Raw genomic sequence first — 25,649 nt, 5'->3', positions numbered from 1 at the left:
TGGTCAAATCACGGGCAAGCTAACACAGCTGTGATTTTTCTTGAACACATTGTTCCTCTCATCTTTCATACAACAAGCAGCCAAGTCTATATGTATGATATCAAATCGATGGCTTGTGGCACAGAATAATTTTGACAAAATTATTACTGAAATTTCAGGTTTTTGTCCATTTTTTGTGACTTTATTGGTAGGGTAGCTATGCCCACTGTTGATTAAGCATCTTGGCAAACCCAAAATATTGGTAAGACCACGGTTTTTCACCATTTCCCTGTGTGATGGGTAGCAGACATTCAGCATTCATTTTTGGCACAATGGGCCTGACGTTATCAAATGTCTTGGTCCATCCTTGTGCTTTTGGAAAAAGCAGTGGTAGTAATGGTTGTTCAAAGATATATCTTCAAGTCTTATTGTCAAGGCTGTACCTTTGACAAAGACCCTAATGTGTATTCCCTCTTAATAAAAATTCATGTCATTCAGTCATCCAGAGAGATTATTGAATGGGCCTCCTGGCATTTAAACTGTCATCATAGTTTGTTGAAAGTCAAAGTATACTTTGTGTCCATCAAGATGCTCTCTTCTCAGTAAGAATAAAAGCCATGAATTCATGGCAGTTTCTCATAAGTGCTCTTTTATTTTTTATTTATTTATTTTTTAACTGGCTTGCTTTTTCACAACCCATTCCTTTTTATTTATTTTATTTCTTTTCCCTTGACCAAGTAAATCAAGGATCAACAAATATTATGCTAATGGATAAAAGTTAAGGAAGGACAGTCAGTAAATTGTGGGTTGTCAGCATAGCTATTTATTGAAATTGATCTCCAGCACTGAAATGAAGCTGCCACAGAGGTATGACTGTTTCCAATTTATTCTGTAATGATTCTGATCCTCCAGTCAAGCAGAAGGTCAGTCTACTATGATAAAAGAAAGGGTATGAAAGCTGTATATAAGAATTTAGATTAGGAGTCTTATATGAAAAAATAATACTGCTTACAGAGTTGTCACATGTATAGATTTAGAAACAGGTTTAATGGATGCTGCTTGAAGAGCATGATGTGCATAATGTTTCTTGCAGTGTTCTATCATAGAAATGTGGACTTAAGACCTTGAGAGTGTCTTGTCAGACAATCTCTGCTTCTGACCAGTGTCAGCCAGCTGCATCTCAGGTTAAAGAATTCATAAATCTTCTGCAGAAGCTGAAAGGTTCCTTGTAATTAACAAGATTATTTATTCTTTCATTAGAGGTTAAACAGATTGTAGATAAACAGAAACTGTAATGAAAATATTGTGGTGTAAAAAAATATATATATATATTGTGATAAAAGTATTTTTTATTACTTTAATTTGTTTGAGAAAAAAAATACCACATTACTCAAGAGTAACATTTACTTGGGCATGATTTCCAAAATTTCCGAACCCCCAAATTTTCTTGATTTAGCTTGGGTGACTTTGATCAGTTGCCTGGCCTGGTAGAGAGAGAGTTCTGATAGTATTTAAACAGTAGGGGCCAAGCAGTCTGGAGACATGTTCTTAACTGTGGTTGATATATCATTAATATTTTCATACAAAGCAGGGACAGTACTTGAGAATCTCCCTTGGCATACCTCCTGTATAGAAAAGCACGTATTTTAGAGGGGAAAATGAGGGGATAAGGAGAGATTTAACAATATATAAAGGTGTAGAGGGTAGTGTGAAGTGCATCAGAACTGCTGTTCTCTAGAAGCATTCTGCTTTCAGCTGAAGGAAAAAGGATTCAGGCTTTTACAGTATATTTTATCCCAAAGTGGTGACTTGCTAGAAAGAAAGCATTTTCTATTGTCTGTTAATTGAGGACTTCTAATAGAAAAAGTCAAGAACATCTAGAATCACTTCTTCAGCTTCTATGTAAGATTTGTCCCAAGAACTTATATTCTGACTAAAATTCAATATATTTGGAGGTAATCAAAATTAAGAAGAACACATTCATAAAGCTATCTTCTTGAACTAATCCCTGAAAAAGAATTTTATCAAGAAATAATATTCTCTCTAACAGGGCAAATACAGATTGTCCAAAGATTGACTTTATTATTATTATTATTATTATTTTATTTGACCTTTCATTTTTTTAAATTTATTTTGCAAAAGGTCTCATTTTATTCTAACATGCCAGTATATCATTTCTTCTTATCTTTCAGTCTGCACAAGGTGGTGGTCATCGAACACTACTCTATGGGCATGCAATCCTGCTGCGCCATTCCTACAGTGGCATGGTATGTAACAGGAGCTGGAGCAGCAACCATTTGTTTACTCTGTGAAAATTGTTTGAAAGTACCTCGGCCATGGTCATTTTCTGGTATTGGGAGAATTATTCACAAAAATCTCCATGAACCAATGGTAAAATGTCTCTTTGATGTGAAGGGTAGATGCCTAGAAATATGAAATGAAGCTACTCATTTCTGTGTAAAATGATGAAACTAAGTCTGGCTCCACAGTGATGAGTTCTCTGCTTGTCAGTCTATGCTGAATTGGTAATTTCCCATTGCTTTTCCCTTGGATATTGCATATTGCATAAGCTGTGACTGAATCTGCAGCTGGCATCTGACTTGCAACTTGAACATATGTTGAAAACTGAGTGGGAAAGGAAATTCCTTTGTGCACTTGTTTTGGACAGAAGCATTACACTTCAGTTGTCAGAAGAATATCGGTTTGAAACTGCTTAACTGTGGGTGAGGCTTCATGGAGCTAACTTTGATGCAACCAGCTCCCTTATTTCCATTCTTGCTATTCTCATTTGAGTGGAAATATAACCTACATAAAGTCTGAGAACTTTAGATCATATATCCTAGTCAAGACTCCTTGAGTGCCATTCAGTGTAGCAGACATTTATGTTCTTGGTATTAACTAATGGGTATAATTTAAGAATCACTGTTATGTTTGCAGGTTGATTGCTTTTTATATTCTAGTGGATTAGAGTATGAGTGGAAAAAGTAATGAGTTCTTTTTTTTCTTTTAGTATCTATGCTGCCTGTCTACATCTAGATCTTCAATGGATAAGCTGGCATTTGATGTAGGATTGCAAGAGGATACAACAGGTAAAAACTAGTGTAAGACAATGTAATGAAAAATACTTTCAGTTTAAAAATAAGAACAGAGAACTATAAAAACATATACATCATATAAAATTTAAAACTATTTTAAGGACTAAAGAAGCAAGAGCTAATATTCCCATCTTTTATACTTTCAATATCTTATTTTCACATTTTCTAATAGTTCTCATTCCAAAGGAATTGTCATTCCGAAGTTGTCATTCCAGAAGGAACCTTCTGTGAAAAAAAATTAAACTTGTGTTATTTTAAATAAAGACTCTATTAATGTTTTAGAAGTGCTGACAATTTTATTTTTATTTTTTTATATATATTTTTAAGAGTAATACAGGTTTTTACGATGTCATCAATTTGGTCAAATTGCTTAATTAGAAACAAGAAGTTTACTTGTTTTTTAAAGCATTGCTATAGCCAAGATTGACAACAGTAATAGCAAAAATTGAGTGATTGTAAGATAAATTATTTTTTTTTTTTTCCTAAAAAGTATGCTTTCCCTGCAAGAAGTATATCTGAAAACAAGTTTATCATGAGAACAAAATTTTTGACTTTAGTACTTCAAAATATTCTAGGGGATTACCGACAATAAATCTCACTAGGAATGCAAGAACATAATTCAGTTTGGATTTATGAGATCTTTAGAACAGTATTAATAAGTAAATACATATTTTTTTTTCCAGGTCTTTGTCCTAGTAGTCACTACACCAAGCCTGTCAGAGTTTAAGGGGTGTGTGGACAGTGCACTTAGTCACATGGTCTAAAATTTTGTGTAGACCTGTGTGGTGCAAGGAGTTGGACTTAATGATCTTTATGGGTCTCTTCCAACTAGGGATATTTTATGAATCTATGATTCTAGTTCTGAGACGAACATTTTTCAGTTTATTTCCCAGAACCCGGAACAATGGTGACAGGGATCTTCTTTAGCAAGAGCAGCCTGGACCAGGTTGCCTAGAAAACACAGTCTCCTCTATGCTCAACTCTGGAATTTCTGTTCCAGAGGTTTTGCTGACTTGGGTGTACTATTTCCTTCTGCGTTTCTAGCAGGATGGTGACGCAGGGTTGATACTATTTACAGAAACCACAAGGATACTAGTTTTACCCATTTGAAAAATGGGTCAAAACTTTATGACTGAGATAACTTTAAAAGTAATGGCAATACTATTAGACACTTTCTTTCTAATTTCTTTCTCTCTTATTATTTAATAATGATACAGGTGAGGCATGCTGGTGGACCATCCATCCTGCTTCCAAGCAGCGATCAGAAGGAGAAAAAGTGCGTGTTGGAGATGATCTTATTTTAGTCAGTGTCTCTTCAGAAAGATACCTGGTAAGTTCTGCAAGAATGTCTGAACAATGTCTTCTCTACAGAAAAACAGTTAATAAAAGTATTATACTAAAGCCTGGATTGCATTTCCAGCTCCACAGAAGTATAGATTAAGGTGTTTAAACTGCTATTTAATACCATTTTGCAAAACAAGGCTTTGGAGATCTGTGACGCTGACATGTGACTGATCTAATTTATGTTCATTTTAATAATGGAATAGAAGTTAAAAAATTACTAATGAAGAAAAGAAGAAAATAGAAGAGCCTGCCCAAATTGCATAACTGAGATGTTTATAGTCTTAGTGTTCTGATGCTAGCAGTACTATGCTAAATGAATTAAAACTACATTCCAAAGTTTTGGAATATTTAATTCAAGAATATAGTATTTTATGGTCATTAAAAGGTCTATTTTTCCTTAGGATTATGAACAGTATAATATATACTGCTACTGACACATCATAATTAATTATATTTGAATATAATTAAACTACTTAAATTATAACTTGAATTAATAATTAGATATAGCCAAAGTATTACAAAACATTATGGGGCAGCTGCTTTTTATCACTGGTTTAAATAACTACTTCTACCAATTGTTCTCTAATGAAACTCTTCAGCACTTTAAAATGATTCCTTATTGGTGTATTCTTGGGATTGCAAACATGTGAACTATTCTTTCTAAAAACAAACAAACCAAAACAAAATAAGATGAAAATAGGAAGAATGCCAGTCTGCTGGAAGATTCTGTAAAAATCAGACCCAGTGATTCAGCAAATGTAGCTACAACTGAAAAAAAAAATCTTTTAAGATAAAGTGTTTTTAACTTTGTCAAGAGAACTGTTTCAGCCCTGCCTATAGCAATAAAATTTATTTTATAGTCTTTTCTTATTTTTCTGTTGTAATTTTTTCTCTTTTTAATAAAATTAAAAATGTTTTCCATTCTTTGGAAAGACATAGAAAATGAGGCTTTAATTTAATATAATTGTAAGTCAGAAGCACTGTAACTCATTTAGTTAATTATTTTTGTAAGTGGAAATTGTGAGAACTTTCAGATCATCTTTATATTTTAAAATAATTTTTAATAACTACTTTTATGAGAATTGCAATTAGAATTACTGGAAAAGTAACTTTCCATGGACAAAATTAATGACAAAGTTAGTTAATGTGATTTTTTTTTTTATTTATTTAAAGAGATTAAATTTATTTGAAATTTAGTGAATTGCTGAATTCAGTTCCTATTTTGCTCTAAATAATTTCTCTATGTAATAATTGCTCTAAATAATTTGCTCTAAATAATTTCTCTATGCCTGAACTGATATTCTCTACCCTCTAATTAGTAAATCAGCTCAGCCTTATTATATTATTAATTCGAGTATGTGTCTCAGCTGTTAATTCTCAACGCTGTCATATGTACATTTATACATGGAGACATGATGCTGACTGCAGAGACTGATTTCCTTCAACACAGTAAATTTTAACAACTCCCATGGTGTTAATGTATACTGCATCTTCCATGCAAAATACGAACATACTCAAATTATATTTTCTCTGTAGAGGGAAACTAGACAAATTTATGTTCTTGATATTTTAATCTCTGTATTACAGTCTTAAAATGGTTTAGAGCAAGATTTTAATGAATAGTTATTAAGCCTATTTCAATTATTTAGTTCTGATTTGATAGTAAGAAGGAAGAAGGACTGAGCAAAATTAATTTTGTTCTTACAGGCACTCACCCCCGCATTTTTATAAATGGATGTGTTTCAAGGCTATATTAAGAGCTGATGAAATACACAGCTTCACAAATATGAAAATATTTGTGTTTTTACTACCTACTCAGTAATTATATTAGCAGTGTAAGTAAAGCAATGATACATGAAAATTCAAAAAGTTGATAAAGACTGAAATACCCAGTTACCAGTGAGTGAATACTTTTTATGAAAACTGTCTTTCCATCTTAAACTATTAAAATTGATCCATTAGGTTGTTTACAGAATACCTTCAGAGGATGTACCTTAGATCTACAGTTCTCAGTTCTCAACTGTAATAATTGTGTGCTGAGATACTGGTTTGTCATGATAGCCTTGTAGTCCTTTTTTTTTGACTTTGCAAAACACCCCGCCCCCCCCCCTTTTATAATATATATATATATATATATATTTCCTGTGACATTGGATAGATCCAATGTAGCTCTAATGCTGTTTTCTAAAAATCTTGCTTCACCATTATTACCTTATTGGAATACACACACACACACACACACACGCACACACACACAAAAAAAACTTAGTATTTTGGGCATGTAGTTCAGAAAAATAGAACCCATTCGAATAAAGTCACACTTAATCTGTACCAAATTGTAAAGAAAACTGACTCCCTGGCACAACATATATACACCAAGATTCTCTTTTCTACAATGTCCACTTGAAATGCCATAAAAATGTATGGAAACAACAACAACAAAGTCTTTTACAAAGTCAACACAGTATTTTTATTCAGAGTGCAGTGCCGTGGTATAGCCCTTATTTTCTGTAACATTTTAAGGAATGTAGCAACTGATACCTTTCACAATAGCTCGGACTGTGAGACCAAGTAGGTTCTACTGAATCCAATTAAGAAGCATTTTTTCTAAGTTTAGGAGTTGCTCAGATAAAAAACTTGACGGACAGTGAAGTTTGGCAGGATGCTGAGGGTTACATTTATACACATTTTGTACTTAAAAACTTAGCAAAAGGTAGGTTTTATATCAAACCTCATGTATCACAGTGCTACTAGGAATAAGACTGTAATGTCACCTTTTTATATTCGAATATTTCTCTCTGTTTTCAAGCAACTTCAACTGCTACCTTCAAATTAAAACAAATAGGTTAATAATCTTGGTGGAAGGATGTACGTGTGAAAATAACAGATGAAAGATTTAGTTAACAGGGCATGAAAATAGTATTTTTCAAAAAGTAGTCAGAACTTAGTTTAATTTGTATAATACAGGGGGAGCAGCAGAACTATATCAGCTTCTTAGCTTAATCTTCTAGTTGTCTGACTGTAGCTGAATTACTTTTTTTTTTTTTTTTTTTCTTCTATTGACTTTACAACTTCATGGTGTTAGTGTGGTCAGCAGCTTAGTGTTTAGACCTAATCTGGCTGGCAACCACCACTTAAGTACTGAGAAATCATCAGGACTTTCCTTCAGTTTCTCTTCCTGTCAAAAAAAAGCCTTTGAGATGACTGAGTTTATTTATTTATTCCTTTTGTTCTGAAGAGTTGTCCTTTTATTCCAGTGAACAACTGTGAAACTGATAGGAAGACTAGTGTTAAGACAGTAAACTAGAAGTCTGGAGATGCAGATGTTGGCTGTTTGTTAACTCACAGTAATGTTCCTGATCAAGTCACTCCGTTACTCTCATTCTCATTATCCCTGCTTGTACAATGGGACTTTAGATGCTCATTTTACTTTGTAACATTTCTGAGGAAAGGCACTTATGTAAGTGCTTGTAGCATTATGTAATATGTGAGCTGTGCTGTTGCCAGATCCTTCGGAGAGGAAAAATTGGCTCTGCTCAGCCCTCTTAGAGTGGAGCAGAGAGATGTTCTGCTATAAATACTGCCACCAGTTAAAGACAGAGTTGCTCTGTTTCTTTTATTTCCAGCAGCTTTCCCTGTCTCAGATATTTAGCACGTACTGCTGCACTGATGTTTGCCTATGCCTACTGTTAATTACAAACCATGATAGCTTTCAAAATTGCTGATTTAAAATAGTTTAGAAATTCTATTAATTATAATTCCTGTCAAATTCATAAAGCCTCTGGATAACAGTACTTTTACTCTTTTAAACGTCATTCACAAAAAAAAAATCCTTAGACATGAAAATGACATACAACATGTGTAATGAAGATCAAAAGGAAATTAGTAGCAATGAGGTCAGTGTTATTCAAGCTGAGAACTCAGGAGAGAAGAAAAAAATTAAACTTTGAATTTGCAATGCAGAGGTTTCAGTATAAGGCAACTATTTCTGCGCTATACTATGTAGTTGGTGTCTTGACTCACGGTGATCTGCAGCTGTGTTATGCAAGGATACGTTATATTGAAAAAGACTTGAGACTTACCTCTAACTTATATGAACTTTTTTTTATATGAACTTTTTTTTAAAAAAAATATTTATTATTTTTTAACACTGGAAACTAATACTCTTATTTCATTTGAAGTGGAAGCTTTTCCTCAAATATCTTTGTCGAGGCTAACAGATGACCAAGTTCTCATTCAAAATTATATCTTCTAAATTAGAACAAATGACTTGAAAGGTGGAGCTGATGTCTGTCATCTGTCCATACTCTTGTAGCAAATCTTTTTTTTTTTTTTTTTTTTTTTTCCAGCTCTTAGTTTTAATTCTTATATTTATTACCAGAGACCTGGGATAGCTCCTTCTCACAAGGAAATACCTGAACAATTTTTTGGTGCAATGGGACTAGGGAACACAACAATGTGTAGTTACTGCCCCCTACACCTCCAGTCATTCCTTTATTTCCCTAAGAGAATGAAACTCATCAGTTGGACTTTGCTTTGTTATGTGTGAGTGCACAATTACATCGTTTATTTCTAGTTATAAAATAGGGTTTTTCAAATAATTTGAGTCTGCATAAACAAACCTGATATTAGTGGAATGAAGTTACTGTTGAGCTGCTCTGTTAAACTGATCGTAATGCAGTTCATATTGAGCCTTTATACAATTTGAAATGTTATTAAGGAGTATGGTAGATCTTCCCTATTATTAAGGTTGTCAAGCAGTTCTGCCTTACAAAATGCTACTTCCAAGTGCTTATAATCAAGTGCTTATAATGTCAAAATTCACTTAGTAGAAAGAGTAGCATCATTTTCTTCTTTCTGTATCAATCTGAGATTTTTTTTTGGTTCATCCAGAAGAGGTCAGAAGTCACTAACCCTGAAGACTTGAAAGAAAAAATAATCACCTCATTAAGAAAATTCATAAAAAATTCATGAAAATGTTGAGCATCAGATTAGAAAGGGTGGTTTTGGTATCACAGATGTACTTTTTGATAATTGAAAAAAAAAAAAAAAAAAAAAAAACACCTCCCCACCCCACTTAATGAAGAAACATTCTGAAGTGCTGCAGTTGATTTAGTAGCTAAAAGTCTGATGACTTCTGCATAAGCCAGACCTCTTGCACCTGCTGTGTTAAGGAACTGTTTAAACATCCACAGCAAATAACTAAATACACACCAGCACTAGTGAAATCAGCTTGTAATGGCTGGTCAAGGCAGGAATGAAGTCAGGCACTGCACTGACAGCTGAGAACATGATGTTTCATGTGCTGCCAGGGATCTGCTGCCATTTAAGAAGCTTGGAGGAGGAAGCTATGAGAAGGTAGAAGGAGCAACAGCAACAGTCAGGTGATGTAGCAGGGGCAAGAGCCTGGAACTGAAGTAGGAAGGAGGGAAACTGGTCAGGACTTGGTGACTAGCTGAAGAGATGTGCAGCTGAAGGAAGGTGGCACCTGGGACAAAGAAGTTGGCAAAAAGAGAGTACTGGGCACATGCTGATTAAAACCATTTAGAAATCTGGGGCAGAATACCTGTGCTATTTGGTCAGGGAGAATTGTAAGAAGCAGTGAAGTGGGACTGGGAATGAAGAGCAACATGAGATCTGCAGTGAAGCAGTGGGGTGGTTGGGGGGCGGGGTCCAATGGCTGGATAAAGATCCAGACAGGAACATCTGGGGCTGAGAGATGAGAGAGGAATTGAGAGACAGGAATTGTAGTGAATTTCTGATACTGGCTGATGTAAGAAGCAGAAGGCTGAGCATGAAAAAAGCCAAAAGGTCAGGCTGAGGCTTTGTAGGCATGAGGAAAACTTTTTGAAGCAGAAGAAAATATTAATTATGGGTGGTAAGGTAGGCTGTACCTGCATTGTCTAAGTGAGATATATGGGACTGGGACAAAAAAATGTAGAAGAAAAGAGTGGGAGAGACCTGGAAAAATTAAGCTAGATAGCTGCCTTAAGAGATTATTTAGGAAACCCACTGTTTTACAGTATTACAGCATAGCTGCCACCCATGGTAATGCAGGCAACCCACTTCTGCTGGTGATTTTCTTTGCGTTGAGGTGGCATGAACCTAACAAGTACTTTTAAGGGTTTGTTCTCTATATCTCATTCATGTGGGTGTCAGTGTAATGCCACCTACTCTAACTTTTTTTTTTTTTAAAGTAGGAAAATTATGTACAAACTATACCATAAAAATAATATTCTTAAACTTTCAAAAAATTGTAGGTGTTAGAAAATTCAAAAAATACAACAGTAATACATGTTATGAAATCTCTTAAATATACACCCCCGCTAACTTTCTATGGAATGCTGTTTCAGTGCTGATGATGAAGTTCAAAGGCTGTGTCAGGGCTGAGTAGCAGAGAGGCTGTCGAACAAAGTAACTTTGAAGATGAAATGTCAAGGTGGTAATTGCAGGTGAAGGGTGGGCATTACAATACTTAGTTAAACATTTTCCTGGAACTTCAGATTCTCTATCACACTTTTCTGCGGAATTTGCTGAGCAGATCATCTTTTATACCAGGCTTGATTTCAAGTAATCACCGAATCTTTTTTCCATACCAGCTGGTTACCTGAGTTGTGGCTCTGGGGTCTCCTCCTTCTTCCAGAGTTTGTCAGTATTGACATCTGTGACTCAGTTGAATGGAGGCTGTGCCTTAAACAATAAGACTACACATAATGCAGTTTACCATGGAAATAAACTGTTTTTGCGACCTCAACTTGGGGCATCCTAGGTTAATGAAAACTTCTTAGTGTAATATGTGTGTTACTCCTCATTGGAGAATGATGGTATCATGCTGCTCCTTTGGGGTTTTGAGAAAATGATTTCATTAGTATTTGTAGTATTTTGTGAAATGCTGTAATTAATGGTAGCAAGAGAAATGCCTATGAGGAAATTAATAATCCTCTTTTCCAAGCTTTGAAGAATTGATTATACTAAACAAAGCATGAGGCTGAGGGCTGAAGATTGAGGAGAAAGCAAAACATTCAGCAACTGTTCATGAAGAGAGCCCCTTTATCCTGTATATACAATGAGGCAGCACTTCTGGGAGAAAAAAATCACACAGGATTGTGTCATTGAAGACTGTAATATGATGCATACACCAGAAGCCATTCAGTTTCGATAGGCTACTTTGATATTTCCTAACTTTTAGTGCTTGCTTCTGCAAAATTAATGTTTTGTTAATTAAAACACTTGTGTCTAATTGTAATAAATGATAATAATTTGGAAGCATGGTAGATGATGTGCTTCAGGCTTTTAATGGTGATAGCTCAGAAGGAGAGATAATATAAAGAGGGGGAATGCAGACTACCGTCATCTATCCTCTGTGAGACTCTTATGCTTTCCTGCCATGCATCTGGAATTGCCTGCTGTCAGCCATGTGATAGTGGATTAGATGATACGTGGTGGCTGATTTGTAACGGAAATTTCTGTGTATCTGTGTGCTCCTCTCCCTCTTTTGATGATACCTTTATGCTGAGTGGAGAGGCTGGAAAGGGTTGTTATAGTGCTGGATATTCTTTCTATATAAAAAGAAAATGTCCTCTTTGCTTGCAGATTTGTCAGACAAATGTTTAAAACACTCCAGAGAAATGCAAAGAAAACAGGATTTTTTAGAGCTTTAAATCCACCTTAAATTTCCTGTGGTCTGCCTCCTTTGACTCAAAATTTAGGTAATCATTTCTTTTCTGCAGTGTAAATTTACCTGTGTTTGTTCAAACTTTTAAAAAGTATTCATAGATGTTTCAATAAATGTTAGACATAAACATGAAAAACTAATGGCATGAATATTTTACACAGATGCTGTTTAATCGTTTGTAGTTCTTTCCAATAACACTCTTTCATGTGACTGAATAATTTATTTTGACAGCATTGGTATAATACTCAGAGTTACATAATATTTTTCCATCACTGACTCAGATAATAAATTTTAATAGAAAAGATACCTAATAAGTAGGAAGATAACATGTGCTTTAGGTTCTAGAGAGTGCATCACTTTAACCTTTTAATTTCTGCTGAAGCTTGCTAATCCTTCTTTATTTTTGTTTGAAGCAACACGTTTTTCCTTTTCCAATAAAGAGGTTATATATATATATATATTTATTTTCCCTTCTTGTTTTTTTTTTTTTTTTTTTTTTTTTTTAACAGATACAGCTATGTACTTTTTGACTTCTTTCCCAAGATATAACTATCCGTGGTGTGGGTATCTTTCTGTTTTGCTTTGCCTGATCTCAGGCTGACCAAGGAAAAATAGAGATACCTATGAAGTGCTCCCCCTCACTCTGCCTGCATTACTGTTTGTGTACCTACTATGGGAATGGTGTCTGTTCAAGTCTTGAAGTATCTCAGAGGTTCTTGGGCCATTGACTAAATGTCATGATGCTGATTCTCTGTCCTGATCATTGAAGTCACTTTAAGCCAGAGAGAAAGAGAGAACAGCAAGGGCTGTCAGAGCCTCTGAGTATAGAAAATAAATAGACTGAATTGGATCATATCTGTGACTGCATGTGTGCGGCCTCCACCTCTGCACCAGCTGTTACTAACTCTTTTGAAGCAGTGTGGTTTTTGGTGCTGTTGTGTGCAGTAGTTAAGCATTCCGGGAAGTGCTCTGCCCTGTGCTTATTTCTCAGATTGTGCCAGGAAAACAGTTTTCTTTATTATTACTTTTGTTATTATTTCATTTAGAAGAGGCTGATAATAAAGTCAGAGACATCAAAATGTAAAGTACAGATAGAAATAAATACTGTTAGGTGAGATGTCAGTGTTGACACATAATAGTTAAGAGGAATCCTGAAGCAAAAGCTTTGCTGTCTTTGTTTTTCTCTTCTCACATGTACACGTTCTGCAGAGCAGAAACGCTAGGTGCTCTCTCTATAGAGCCATATATATATAATTATATATTCTTTCTGGGGGTAAAGTATATGTATACATTGAAACGCTGTATACAATGAAACACTGTATACATTGAAACACTTTCCAAAATACAGTCTGCATATTTATCTGTGGCATCTGTGCATACCTTTGGTGGAGACTGATTGTGAAATTTAAAATGCACCATCTAGTTATTTGCAGCTATTGTAAATACAGCTCTGCTGCTGCAATCTCTGCTGAAGGGTTCTTGTGGAAATTACCTTCTGTTTCCTTAGTTCTTTAGTGAGCTTGAATACTCAGTGTTCTTGAAGACTTGAGAACAGAGATGTGATTGTGTTACTTTCCTGCAGAGTAGTATAGAGTTTACAACATGATAGGGGTTCCGTTGGAAAACCTGTGGTACTTTGGGAGATTTTAATCTTGCAGTTTATCCTTGAAAACTGCATTTAGACTAGTCATAGTATTCATAAAATACTGCAATTTAGTTCTGAAACATGATTAAATGCTATTTTAGGTGGTTATTCTTTTATCAACAGGGAAGGCAAATCTAGCTTTTTGGTTAAGCATGGACATCAGAGCAGAAAGAATAATATTGGGGTGAGAAAGGAAGTTGAAGAACTTCCCTATAACAAGTTAAGACATATGATAGGATTAGAATAAACAGCAGAATGACCAAACCCCAAGTATTTCTGCATTGCAAATGTTCCTTTGTAACTGAAAGACATGCCCTACACAGTCTTCATGGATAACAGCAAGCTGCTGCTAGGTATAGAGGCTGCTCAATGTCAGTTTGAGTGTCATGTCCATGTCATGAATGCATTGTTACAGAATTCATGTTTCATTTTGATGGTTTTATTCTGCTGAAAGTACAAAACCATTCAGATAAGCTCAAAATAAATTAGGCAGGCAGCTGATTTCTTTAAAACAACATTGGGATTGTGAAATCCCAGCACTGAAAAGTTAGGCAATACCAGGATTAAGACTGCTTCTCTCCCTCCCCTTTGGTCCCCTCCTTTCTCCTCTCCTCACCCCTTTTGCATAGTTGAATACTTGATTAACCATTGACAAACTACTTTCTCTGGGGTGTCAAAGTTTCATTTTATTGTTTGCTGCAAATGATGTTCAGGGAATTAATTTAGAACTTCATAGGTTATGGAATCTTTTCATGCCTTCATTTGTAAATTAAAGGATTCAGCTGGAAATATAGGGATGTGAGAGAAAGAAGAGGACTGCAGATATATACTCTCTACTCTGTAGTCGTGTTCAGTTAAGTCATTCATTCAAAACTTTTAATAGATATGATTCTCTGGTGGCTCAAATTGAGACATCTGGGTTATAATCAGAGCTGCAACTGGAGTAAAAAGAACTGATAAAAAACAATAGGTGTTCTGAAGAGAGATGTTAGCAATGAATTTTTGTTCCATGTTCTATCTATAAAATGGAACACTAATTCAATGGTACCATTGTGTGTAAAAATAAGTTCATTAACATGTACAAAACACACAGTTCCAAGAACTGCCATTGATGGCATCGAAATGACAGGGTGGTTATCCTCTTCCTCTTTTGCCTGCTCTGAACGATCTGTTCTCCACAAAAAGTAAATTCCCTGCTTATTTTTTCTGGCCGAATTACTGACAGTCTTTAATTGGAATCTGTGTAATGATCTCAGTTAGAGGAAACCCAACAATAAAACTAAGGCCATTAGGGCAGAATTGGGACTCGAGGTGTACTGGGATTTGTAGTCTTACAGCCTGATCTGCCATTGACTGCCATTCACACTATTTGCATAGTGTGAAAGTGGTTGTTTATTCACTGAATATCCTCTATGATATGTGCTGAATGACACTGGTGCTGTAGAGAGGAGAAAAAAAAAAAAAAAAAAAAAAAGACTTTTTAATGTTACTGACTGTTATGGGAGCCACCTAAATAAGCTGATGCACTATTTCTTGTACCACAATGCAGCTAGAACATACATGGCCAGGAAAACAGAAAGACTCTATACATGTTGCTGGGAATCTACCTTTCTGATGTCCATTTTTGTCCTATATGGTGTTAATGATTTTACCCCAAAGGTGTGAATGTTGTTCACAACATTCAGAAGTAGAGATTAATACTACTATATAAGCCCAGTTACTATCCTGTAACTTTATTGATATGTCTAAATGTTACTGCACTTGAAAAGTTATTACATGGTAGGATAAATGGTATACTACAAAGCAGCTGCTGATTTATAGGATTATAAAATTATAGAACTACATGTTATAATCTTTATTATATCTTGTTTTGTACTTATGGTATATCGATAGAGCTAACAGTGTGGGACAAAGGTTTTTGCATGGATGTGATATGTAATATGCCTTGAGATTAGAATTTCTGAAACAAGAATGTCATTGCACAAGCTGGAAAATACACGAGAACAAAAAAAAAAAAAAAGAATTCATAGAAGAGAAAGCATCTGAGACACTCACTAGGAAGAAGTACCATTTTGACAGTAACACAGTAAAAGCAGAGCACAGGTTGCATTCATAGGCAGTAAATAAATCTTTCAGGTAAAGATGTTTTATGGATTTGCTTGTAACATGAAAACCTTGTGCAAGAAAAAATAGATTTTGGAAACTCCCACCTGTGCCTTACAAAGTTAATGACTTGATTACTTGATTTCTGTGATCTGATGACATCTTTAGGAAGCCAGTGGCCAAGAAATAATTAGGTGTTGAGTTACACCTGAAATATAGATTGCTGTCACATCCCAGTATTCAAACCTTGTTGAAAATCTCACTGTATACAGAAGGAAGAACACCAGTGTAAGATCCCTGCAGCGTTTAATGATCAGTTCTTCAGAATGTTTGCAATTGTCTAAGACCCCAAAGTTCTGACCGTTCTGTGTCATCTCTGTTTCTTTGAGGCAAATATGCTGTATTAGTGTTCTAGTTTTATTTCCACTGTCTGCTGAGGAGTACACAGGTCTGACTTTGTGATTGCTTCTACAAAAGGAACAATTTAGGTATGAAAGAACAAAGACAAAATTTGATGTTGTTGCATATTACAATGAGATTTTTAATTAACCCCAAATAAAAGCCTATCTCTTTCCTGTTTTTAGCATCTCTCTTATGGCAATGGTAGCTTACATGTTGATGCAGCCTTCCAGCAAACACTCTGGAGTGTAGCACCAATCAGTTCAGGAAGTGAAGTTGCCCAAGGTAAGATTGATTCAACTTTAATTATTGAAAGACTGATGGTAAATGAAATACCTGCCAAGTATGACTGGAGTAGGGGAGTGGGATTTCTCTTATATTTATTTGTTAGATTGAATATTTATAAACAAATCTTGTGAAAACAGAGAGGGAGAATTATGCTGAAAGACATATTGGTGGTTTTCTACATCATTGTTTCTAAGTGTTGAATAGCTAACTTAAATCTAATCTTACTAAAGTTATGTTAATATTTAAACCATTTAAAAATAGAAGTATTTTGATCCTGGTTTTTATTATTATTTTAGATTATTCCGATTTATGCAATCTTGGGTACAAGTTCCTAAGATTGAGTAAAAAAAAATATGCTGTTCAGTATGATAAAATTCTTGTGTGTTGAATAACTCCAATTATTTTGTATATGACTGAAGGTATTTTTGCATTAGTATTTTACCTCTTGCAGAGTTACAATGATGAATCTTAAAGAAACCGAGGTCATGTTAAAAACAACAAAGAATCTTAGAAAACCTATTGGATAAATTCCCCCATTTACCCCAAGGATTTGAGCTGAGCAGAGATTTCTGAGCATTTACAGTTTAGGATTGCTGTGTCCAGGTTAGGTTTGTGCTAGAAACCTTTTTGATCTGTTTTCAGGCACAACCTTTTTCAGGCACTAGTGGCCTTCCAGATAGGAGGAGGTAGAGAGAAAGAATACAGAAGGAGATGAGAATACAGAAAGTTTGGATCTGAAGTTGGGAGACAGTAGGTGGCCAATAAATTTGTATGATGTGTCTGAGAAAGGAAAGACAAGAACTCAATACATGGACAGAGAGGAAAACAAAGGATGTGCACTGAGGTAGTGTTCGGGAAAAGGAGAACTGGGAGTAACTAACAAAATGCTGATAACTAGATGTTGATGTAAAAAAAAAAATGTTGATGAGGGTCACATGGTGTGGGAAAACAGTCTGTTCGCAAGGTGATGGAAAGAAGAATGTGTCTTGTGAGGCGACTGTGAATATGACACTTAGTGTGTATGACCGTGTTCTATACGCTTCAGTAAAACAGTAACCAAACTAGAGAAAATTACATCAAAATGGGGGAAGAGGAAAATAAAGCTAATCTTGTTACTATCTGATAAATGCTTTGTCATCCTTGTAAAGAAAAGTGTAAAAGATCAACAAGCGCTATAGTACCTTTTTTAATCAAAACTTCCCATTAAAAATAAGTGTTCAGGCTTTTACTCTTCTATGTATTTTCACAGAGAGGAAAACACATTTATCTTTGCAGGACCTGTGAACCACTTTAGTTTAGTGAAATTACTTTAAAGTGAAAGTAGTGGATGAATAGTCCATAAAATGAATTAGGTTGTTGATGGGAGGTAGATAAAATAAAATTATTATTATTATTATTAACATACATTTCAGCAAAACTGTTTTACACAGAAGTCAGTTAACTAAGGCAAAAAGAGCTTTAGAGTCAGATCAAGTAATTTTGCTAATTTTGTTTTGTAATATAAATGAGAGGGACAAAACAAAAGAAAAGCAAAATAGCTACTCAGACAGAACATCTCAAATCTGAAAAATGCAATGCTAAAGTTAGTCACACAAATGCTAATCTGAAACTGATTTCGAAGATTTAAAAAAATATCCTACAAAAGATTTCCTGAGTATATAGTAGCATCAAAATAAACCTGTGAAATGTATACAGTATGAGTGTTGGGCATTCAACAGCATTTTCCTGTACAGATCTGTCTTACTGCATAGATTACTTAGTTACAACTTGTTAATATAGAAATAGTTTCAAAATATTATTCCAATAATATTTTTAATTTTTTTTGTTAATACTAAATCCAAGGAATTTGTATCTGTCCCGGTATGCTGGAGAGACAAGTGTTTGGCTTTAAATTTGCATATGTGCAGTGGTGGTGGAGCCTGTATAGGAGTTACTTATTTGGTTCCAAATAAAAAATGTTTGTATGTTGGAAATCTTAAGAAGAATTTTGAGTGGATCTTCCCCATTTTTCTCACAGAACAGTTCAAAAGACACCAAAAATAATTTTATAATTAATAAATAAATGCATCTGTGTATAGTTAGTATATAAATTGGAATCCTTAGCTTAAATAAAAGCCAAAAGTGGGTAGGTGAAAGGGAAGAGAAGTGTCTTCCACTTTGTGTGTCATATTCTGGGAGGGAAGTTCAATTTCAGTTGAATCCATCTTTTTCTGAGTTGCACTAACTCTGAGATCTCTTGTTGGTAGCTCTTTTTCTCCTGATCTGCTCTTTCCTACTTGCTGACTTGTAGCTCTTCTCAATTGGCTCCCCAGGGCATGGGACATCTTCCCCTTCCTCTGACTCTCTTTTTAAAGAAACTTAAACAGAAAAACAAAACAAAACAAACAAACAAAAATAACCTGATTTCCTTTATTTTTCTGTCTTCATTCTAGGATATCTGATAGGAGGGGATGTTCTGAGGTTGTTGCATGGTCACATGGATGAATGTTTGACAGTCCCTTCAGGTGAACATGGAGAAGAACAAAGAAGGTAGGTTTCCAGCTTAGAATAGAATAAAAATAGATATTACTGATTCAGTATTGAATGTCACTGATAGTATAGTGTAATTGCAGACCTGTAGAATGATTAGGCACTTCAGTAATTAACTTAAAAATTTAAGAATGCACAAAAAAGTCTCTCTTTACAAGAACGGTAACACAGAGAAACCACAATAAAAGAGTTGGTAGGTAAGAAAAAAAATCACTTTTTCTTCTTGTGCAATCAAATGTTACATCTTTCTGATCCCATTTTGTAGACTGCAGATCAGTGCCTTAAAACAGACCATTCTTCTCTGTACACTGCCTTTTCCCATAGCTCCATAACGCCCTAAAGGAAGCAGAGTTAGTACACAACAAATAGGACCAACAAATATATCACATCCTCATTTTTACTGAAAGCATTGCCAAGAAGCATTGCCTCTCAGTGTCTCATAAACACCAGATTTTATGTTCTGGAGTTCTGTTCTTCAGGAACTTTATTTCACAGACTCAAAATAAGTTTGATAACTTTTTTCCATATTATCCTTTTTTGAAGTTCATCTTTTTTTTTTTTTTTGACCATTATAAACATTTTTTTACTTATAAACCTCAAATATAATCTATGACAACTTTTAATTTTATGAAACATTCTGTGTCCCACATTTTTTTCCTGCCTAACTTATTAATAAATTTATTTATTGCTGTAAAATTCTCTTTCTATCTCTATTAGCTGGGACTCTTGCCTATTCAAAATAACACCTAAAAGCATATATTGTTACACCTTCTTTGAGTTTTCAGGGTGGATGCACACCTTATTTTGATGGGTAGTATTTAAATGCTGGTAGAATCATGTTAAGAATAAGGGTAATTTTGAGAGGTAGGAAACTGTAAGATAATTTATCTTTTATTTTAAGTTCCACAACTTTTGCACAAAAGGCATGCTAAAATATGATATATTTGGATTGCAATAATTCCATGTTATCCTTTCACTACCTTTCAAAATAATCTGGTGATAGATTTCTGTGGCAGTGCTTGGCTTGTTTTGTTCCAGTGTACACCCGAAGAGCAGGTCAGCTCTGCAGAATGCCAGTGTGAAGGAACACTGAGAAGTTCCACGTCTGTTATGACTCACTAATTCCCGTATCTAATTTTTATTTTTTCTGCAAAGGCCTTCTCTCATGCCTTTTCAAATAAGTAAGAGATCAGACGGCCCTAAAATAGCAGTTTTATTCTATCATGTCACCTGGTATCTAATCCTGGAATGAATAAATTGTTTTGATGTGAAGGATCCTCCTAGGCAGTTTCTAAAATTAACTGCTGTTTTTCTCTGTTCTTAGAGCATTGATACAGTTACATAAATTTGAGTATAAAAGTGTTCCAGAGATTACCGGAAGTCCAAAATGAAACACACATTCTCAAGCAGTTTATACTCTCATGGAACAACATTTAGCACATCTGGGACCTTCAATACAGTGACAATGCAAATACTGAATTAATGATTACAGGAGATAACCAAACCTTCCTTCAAGGCAAGGTCATCCAAAGGAAGAGGCCTAGTACAGTGGAAGATACTATAAAAAAACAAAACAAAACAAAACAAAACAAAAAAACATAAAGTTCTCTCCCGTGTCTCACACTTTGTTTTGAAGGTATACTTTGTTTCCTCATTTATTTGATGAACTGGTGTTCCCCCCCCCCCCCCCCCCCCGTAGTCCTTACATTGTGCTACCATGATCACTATCTTATAGAGTGAAATCACCATGCTTTTCGAAGAGGGACCTGGTAGCTGAGTGGTGAGATGCAACTGCACAATTAGCAGTGGAAAAAGTGTAATGCTCATGGCCAACTTCTGACATAGGCAAAAAAAGTATTTGCCCAAGATAATAGGCTGGTTAGAATCATAGAATCATCTAGGTTGGAAAAGACCCTCAGGATCAGCAAGTCCAACCATCAACATGGCCTACTGAGTCCCATAACTATACCAAAGTCCTTAGTGCTATGTTGTGGGAAATCGGTCAGAAAGTATGTGGAGTATGTTAGACACAGAGATGAAGTGAGAAAAGGAAAATGCAGAATGAGGCGAAAGTCACGTAGCCTGAAGATAAAGGAGGTATATAATAGGGAGACAAGAAGATCAAAAAAACAACAGGTACAGTCCGGCCTGTTGCTCATCAGTACACGTAAAGGAGATAAGGCTGCTGTGCGATCGCCTTGTGAACAATAATAATGGCTAACGAGCAAACTTTGCCAAGTTGTGTGATAAAAGCATGTAGATACGCTAAGCCTATATAAGTAGATGGGTTAGACAATAAAGTGCTTCAGCTACACACCAGCCTGGAGTCGTGTCGTTCTTTCCCTTCACTATGTCAGCATGTTTCTTGAATACGTCCAGGGATGGGGACTCCACCATTTCCCTGGGCATCCAATTCTAATACTTGAATTCTAATACTTAGGAGGATGATTTTGTTCCCTCCCTTAGATAACTGACATCCAGAAGGCTCTTTTGGCCTGAACTGGATAGTTGTTGCATTGTTTCTTGCATGCGCAGCCCACCCTATACTGTCCTCTCACTTTGCTACCTCAGTTCTGGAAGGAGGGGGAGCTCTTATGGGGTTGCAGGCTGCTGGGACAGTGGTTCTTTCTTGCCTTCTCCCTCTTGCAGGCAGCTGTATTGTGTTGTCTCTAGTGTGTGCCTTCTGCAATGCCAACAGCAGATCGCAGCATACGATGAGGGTAGGCACAGAGGCAAAGTGCCTGGGTTAATTGCCAAGTCTGTTGTATTTTGGTGAACTTTAATGTGCATCAGTGAAGCTGGTACCTGGATGAAGCATTCTGATGTTGCTCTCCTACGCAGTTTTGTCAAAATTGCTGAAAAATCTTCAGTTGTCTCTGATAACACTACATTTTATGCAGTGATATTTGGCTTTTGATGTAACGCCAGTAATCTGTTATTCAAAGATTACATCTCTGAACTATAAATAGTTTTAAACTTCAAGTATTTGTGGAGTGGGAGACTCAGAGGACTGATTTAAACAGTTTCTTGCAAGTAAGAACTCAAGAAAAATAGTAAAATAATATTTTATTGACTGCCTGAACTATATTTTCCCTACAAAAAGATGTAGGTAGAATCAGAAATCTTAATATAGGTTTTAATAATTATAGTGGCATGTTCACCACTACGCTGAAGGATGTTCTGTCCACTCAGAAATGTATTTTTTCCTTTGGGAAGCAGTTTTAAGTAGGTTTGCCTGAACTTGCTAGGCTTAGTTAGCTTCATAATTAGAAAACATTCTGGCTGGAAGTAGTGCAAATAGAGATATTGATGTGATAATATTTTGTTTACTTGATATTACACTAGAAAAGAAACAGTGGTATTGTTTTTAAAACACTACAGTGAGTCTGGGCAGTTTTCATTAATTCTGACCCTGATGCAGTACAAAAAGAGAACAAGCATAAGGTTAAGTATGTACAATTTCAATGAATTAAACATGGTTTGCTGCAAGTTCTAATTCTAATTAGGTATGTTGCTTGTTTAAAGACAGTGCTTAAAGCCTTCCGTGTAGAATTTTTATATTGTGTTTTTATTATTTAAAATGTGTTAGTCTTCTATAGCAAGCTAGACCTAAACTTTGCAGTGTTGTTTCTTTAGCTCTTCAATTCAGATTTCAGAAACTTTTCTAGGTAGATTAAAAAATCGATATAGTTGTAGGTATGCAAGTGAAAACGTGGTATAACCAGCTTGGTGTTCCTGCTGGTTATTTTGATACTGTCTATCTTTAAAGCCAGGGGAAAATTCTATGACAGCATAGTAGCTGGGAGCCTGTATTTTTCTTGACTCCTTTTCTTTCCTCATGATTTGTGGCCTGGCTCCCATCATTTGGTCTGATAAAAGAGGTGTGTGAATCGTGTCTGGGGATTGAGGCAGACCCCAAGGGTTTCCTTGCTGTGCATTTTTTGTTTCTTGAAACCAAACTACTGTGTAGTCTTTTCCATTCTTCTCCTCCTGTTTTGAACATGAGAAATTTCTTAACCGTTTTTAATGCTTCTTTTTCTGGGGGTGTGGGGGATTTCTTTAATTGTTTATAATTATCCAGCAGACTGAAATCACTTGAAACAGTCTTTGATTTCATTGGCCTTTTTTTTTTTTTTTTTTTTTTTTTTTTTTTCCCTGGAGAAATGGTGATGCTTTTTCTTTTGGTACCCTTTGCAAAATATTATTTTGAGTCTTTGCTTATGTATATATAATCTCAATGGAATGAACAATTCTTCCCTGATTGAGTTGGCTTGTATCTCAAGGAGTTGCTCCCAGAGTGCTTTTCCTTCCCAGTGTTCACTGTTCATGGTGCAGTAATTGCAGCTCCAATCATGGCCCTACGAAGCACTTGGCAAGGTCCTGCTCCTGTGATTCTTGATGTTAAGGGGGATTAAATGGATTAATGACATAGCCAGGAAGAAATTGGTGCTTTAAATTACAGTCATAAGCCAGACAGAAAATGACTTCATTACACCAACAGTTTGGCTAGGTTAATGTTTATAGTAAATATGAACTGAACATTTTCAAAGATTCTCAATTTGTTATAGATATTTTCATTAAAAAAAAAGGGGGGGGGGGTCTTATCCTTAGTCCATAAATGTAAATTGAGAAAATAAAGTATTTTGGAAAGAAGAGGAAAAAAATATTAAGTATTAGTGTTATGGGTGTGGCTAAGAAGGTACAAATTATCTTGAGCTTTCTAGGGGAAGACTGACTCATTGTAGCTCTTGTTGTCCTCTGTTTTTCTGCTTTTATTTTTCCTTTCCTCATGCATTTACATTATTTATAATTTCATACTAAACTTTTGTAATTTACAGGCCTTCTCTACTGTTTGGCAAGACACGTACATGCATCTTCTGTGCACTTTGCAACCTGACATTTTATTTTCTCCAACATATCATTGTGAATCTCTGCTTACTTTGATTCTCAAAGAGAATATATATATATATATATTTGTTGTTATTCACATGTCATTAAAAGCAATGTCTCATTTGACTCGTAATATCAGTATCTATGGCTTAATAGTGCCAGTTTCAGAAAGGATTCAAATGTTATAAATCATACTTCCTTTTCAGCTCAGAGCTGTTGTCTAGAGTATATAAAAAGAAATTAGGTGCATCCTATCAAATAATGTTTTTATACAAAACAACTGCTAAGGAAGTTGATTTGAACACTCTCAGAGCAGTTTACTACATTCATTTCAATGAAAGAAGTAAGAAGCGAACCTTAGATTTCTTAGACAAAATAAAAAGGTATGAAGGTTTCTAAGTTATAAGTTTACTCAGCTGCTGTTGGGAAACATGGCAAGGTGACTAAAAGATGAGATCTTTCACTCAAACCTAACTTCAACATTTTCCATAAAGAAAATATCTAGCTAAAGGCTAGATTGCTAGAATCTAGTGCTTTGTGACAGGGAGTGTTTATTTATTTATTTATTTATTTATTTATTTATGTATTTTATGTCTTGCTTATACGAAGTCTTGGAGCTCCATCCTTGACCCCAGTCTCTGGGCTTTTGCCTTTACTTCCTTGTAGGGATCCTTGATCCATAGCCCTACAGCTTTTTTGGTCCCTCTCTAGATTGCTGTAGAATGCCATGTTGCTACTGTATCCCTTTATTCATATCGATATAAGAGACAATCAAAGAATCTTTTTTTTTTTTTTTTTGGTTGCTTGTGTTTTATTTTTATTTATTTGTTTTCTTTCTCTTCTTTGGTAAACAAATTGCAAGTTTTTATTTAGGATTTCTTTCCTTATGTGTCTCCCTCCCCCCCCCCCCCCCCCTTTTATTTTTATTTTTAACATGAACATTCCAAGACAGATAACTACCCTTTGAAAGAACAGATAAAATAATGAATGGACAGTCACATAAAAGAAAACTACTTCATCCATGAGAAACTCTTTTAAGGTCACAACAGGAGGTTTTTTAGATGTTTCAAATTACAGTGATCCCACTGCTATGTATAATCCAAAGCTCGCTTCAAAAAAGTACTTGGAGAAAGTGGTGACAGCTTCTGTTTCCAATGTGAGAAAAACTTTAATTCCTGAAAAGTAACAAGGTATCAACTTAAAAATGAAATACTCTGATTAATTTAAGCCTTTGCTTCCACCTGATTTATTGTATATTTAATGACTGGAAAACTGCTGAATAAAATTTTAAAATCCTGTATTACATAAGGGCAAGAATTCTGGATGCATTTTTGTCAGTGAGGTTCATATAGACATAAGTGAGGATGTAATCATAAACAACTGGGTGATATCTGATCTAGTTATCTAGTTATTATTTTGATTTTACCACACCAACCCAGTCTGTTAGTTGTAGAACAAAAATTTAAACAAATGTCAGCAGATAAGGTAGTGTCTGAATAGTGAAGCAGCTGAATACAAGATTATCATTTGCATTTTACTGTACTAGTGAAGGTCAATTTCAATAAAAGATAAGATTGACTTTGAATTTTGTTCCCTTCTGTGAGAGAAATATGTGAGGATTACTAATACTTGTCAGCTGCTATTAGCAGATAACCACTGCAGCAAATGACTAAGATAAGTGGAGAAAATACTGTCTATGAAA

At 35.1% G+C, this 25,649-nt stretch overlaps 1 protein-coding gene across 4 annotated transcripts in view; it reads left to right on the top strand.

Annotated features, from left to right (window-relative positions):
* RYR2 (ryanodine receptor 2) overlaps positions 1-25,649 on the top strand; it is a 400,228-nt gene that overhangs the window by 159,700 nt on the left and 214,879 nt on the right. For all 4 annotated transcript variants that reach the window (XM_035320403.1, XM_035320402.1, XM_035320401.1 and 1 more), the window contains 5 exons: positions 2,172-2,246; positions 2,990-3,068; positions 4,292-4,404; positions 16,426-16,525; positions 18,961-19,057. In XM_035320403.1, the coding sequence (XP_035176294.1) occupies positions 2,172-2,246; positions 2,990-3,068; positions 4,292-4,404; positions 16,426-16,525; positions 18,961-19,057 (464 nt within the window). The remainder of the gene's footprint in view (positions 1-2,171; positions 2,247-2,989; positions 3,069-4,291; positions 4,405-16,425; positions 16,526-18,960; positions 19,058-25,649) is intronic.

The sequence above is a fragment of the Oxyura jamaicensis genome, chromosome 3 (assembly GCF_011077185.1).
Source record: "Oxyura jamaicensis isolate SHBP4307 breed ruddy duck chromosome 3, BPBGC_Ojam_1.0, whole genome shotgun sequence".
Classification (NCBI taxonomy): Eukaryota; Metazoa; Chordata; class Aves; order Anseriformes; family Anatidae; genus Oxyura; species Oxyura jamaicensis.
This window is presented reverse-complemented; position numbering and strand designations above follow the sequence as displayed.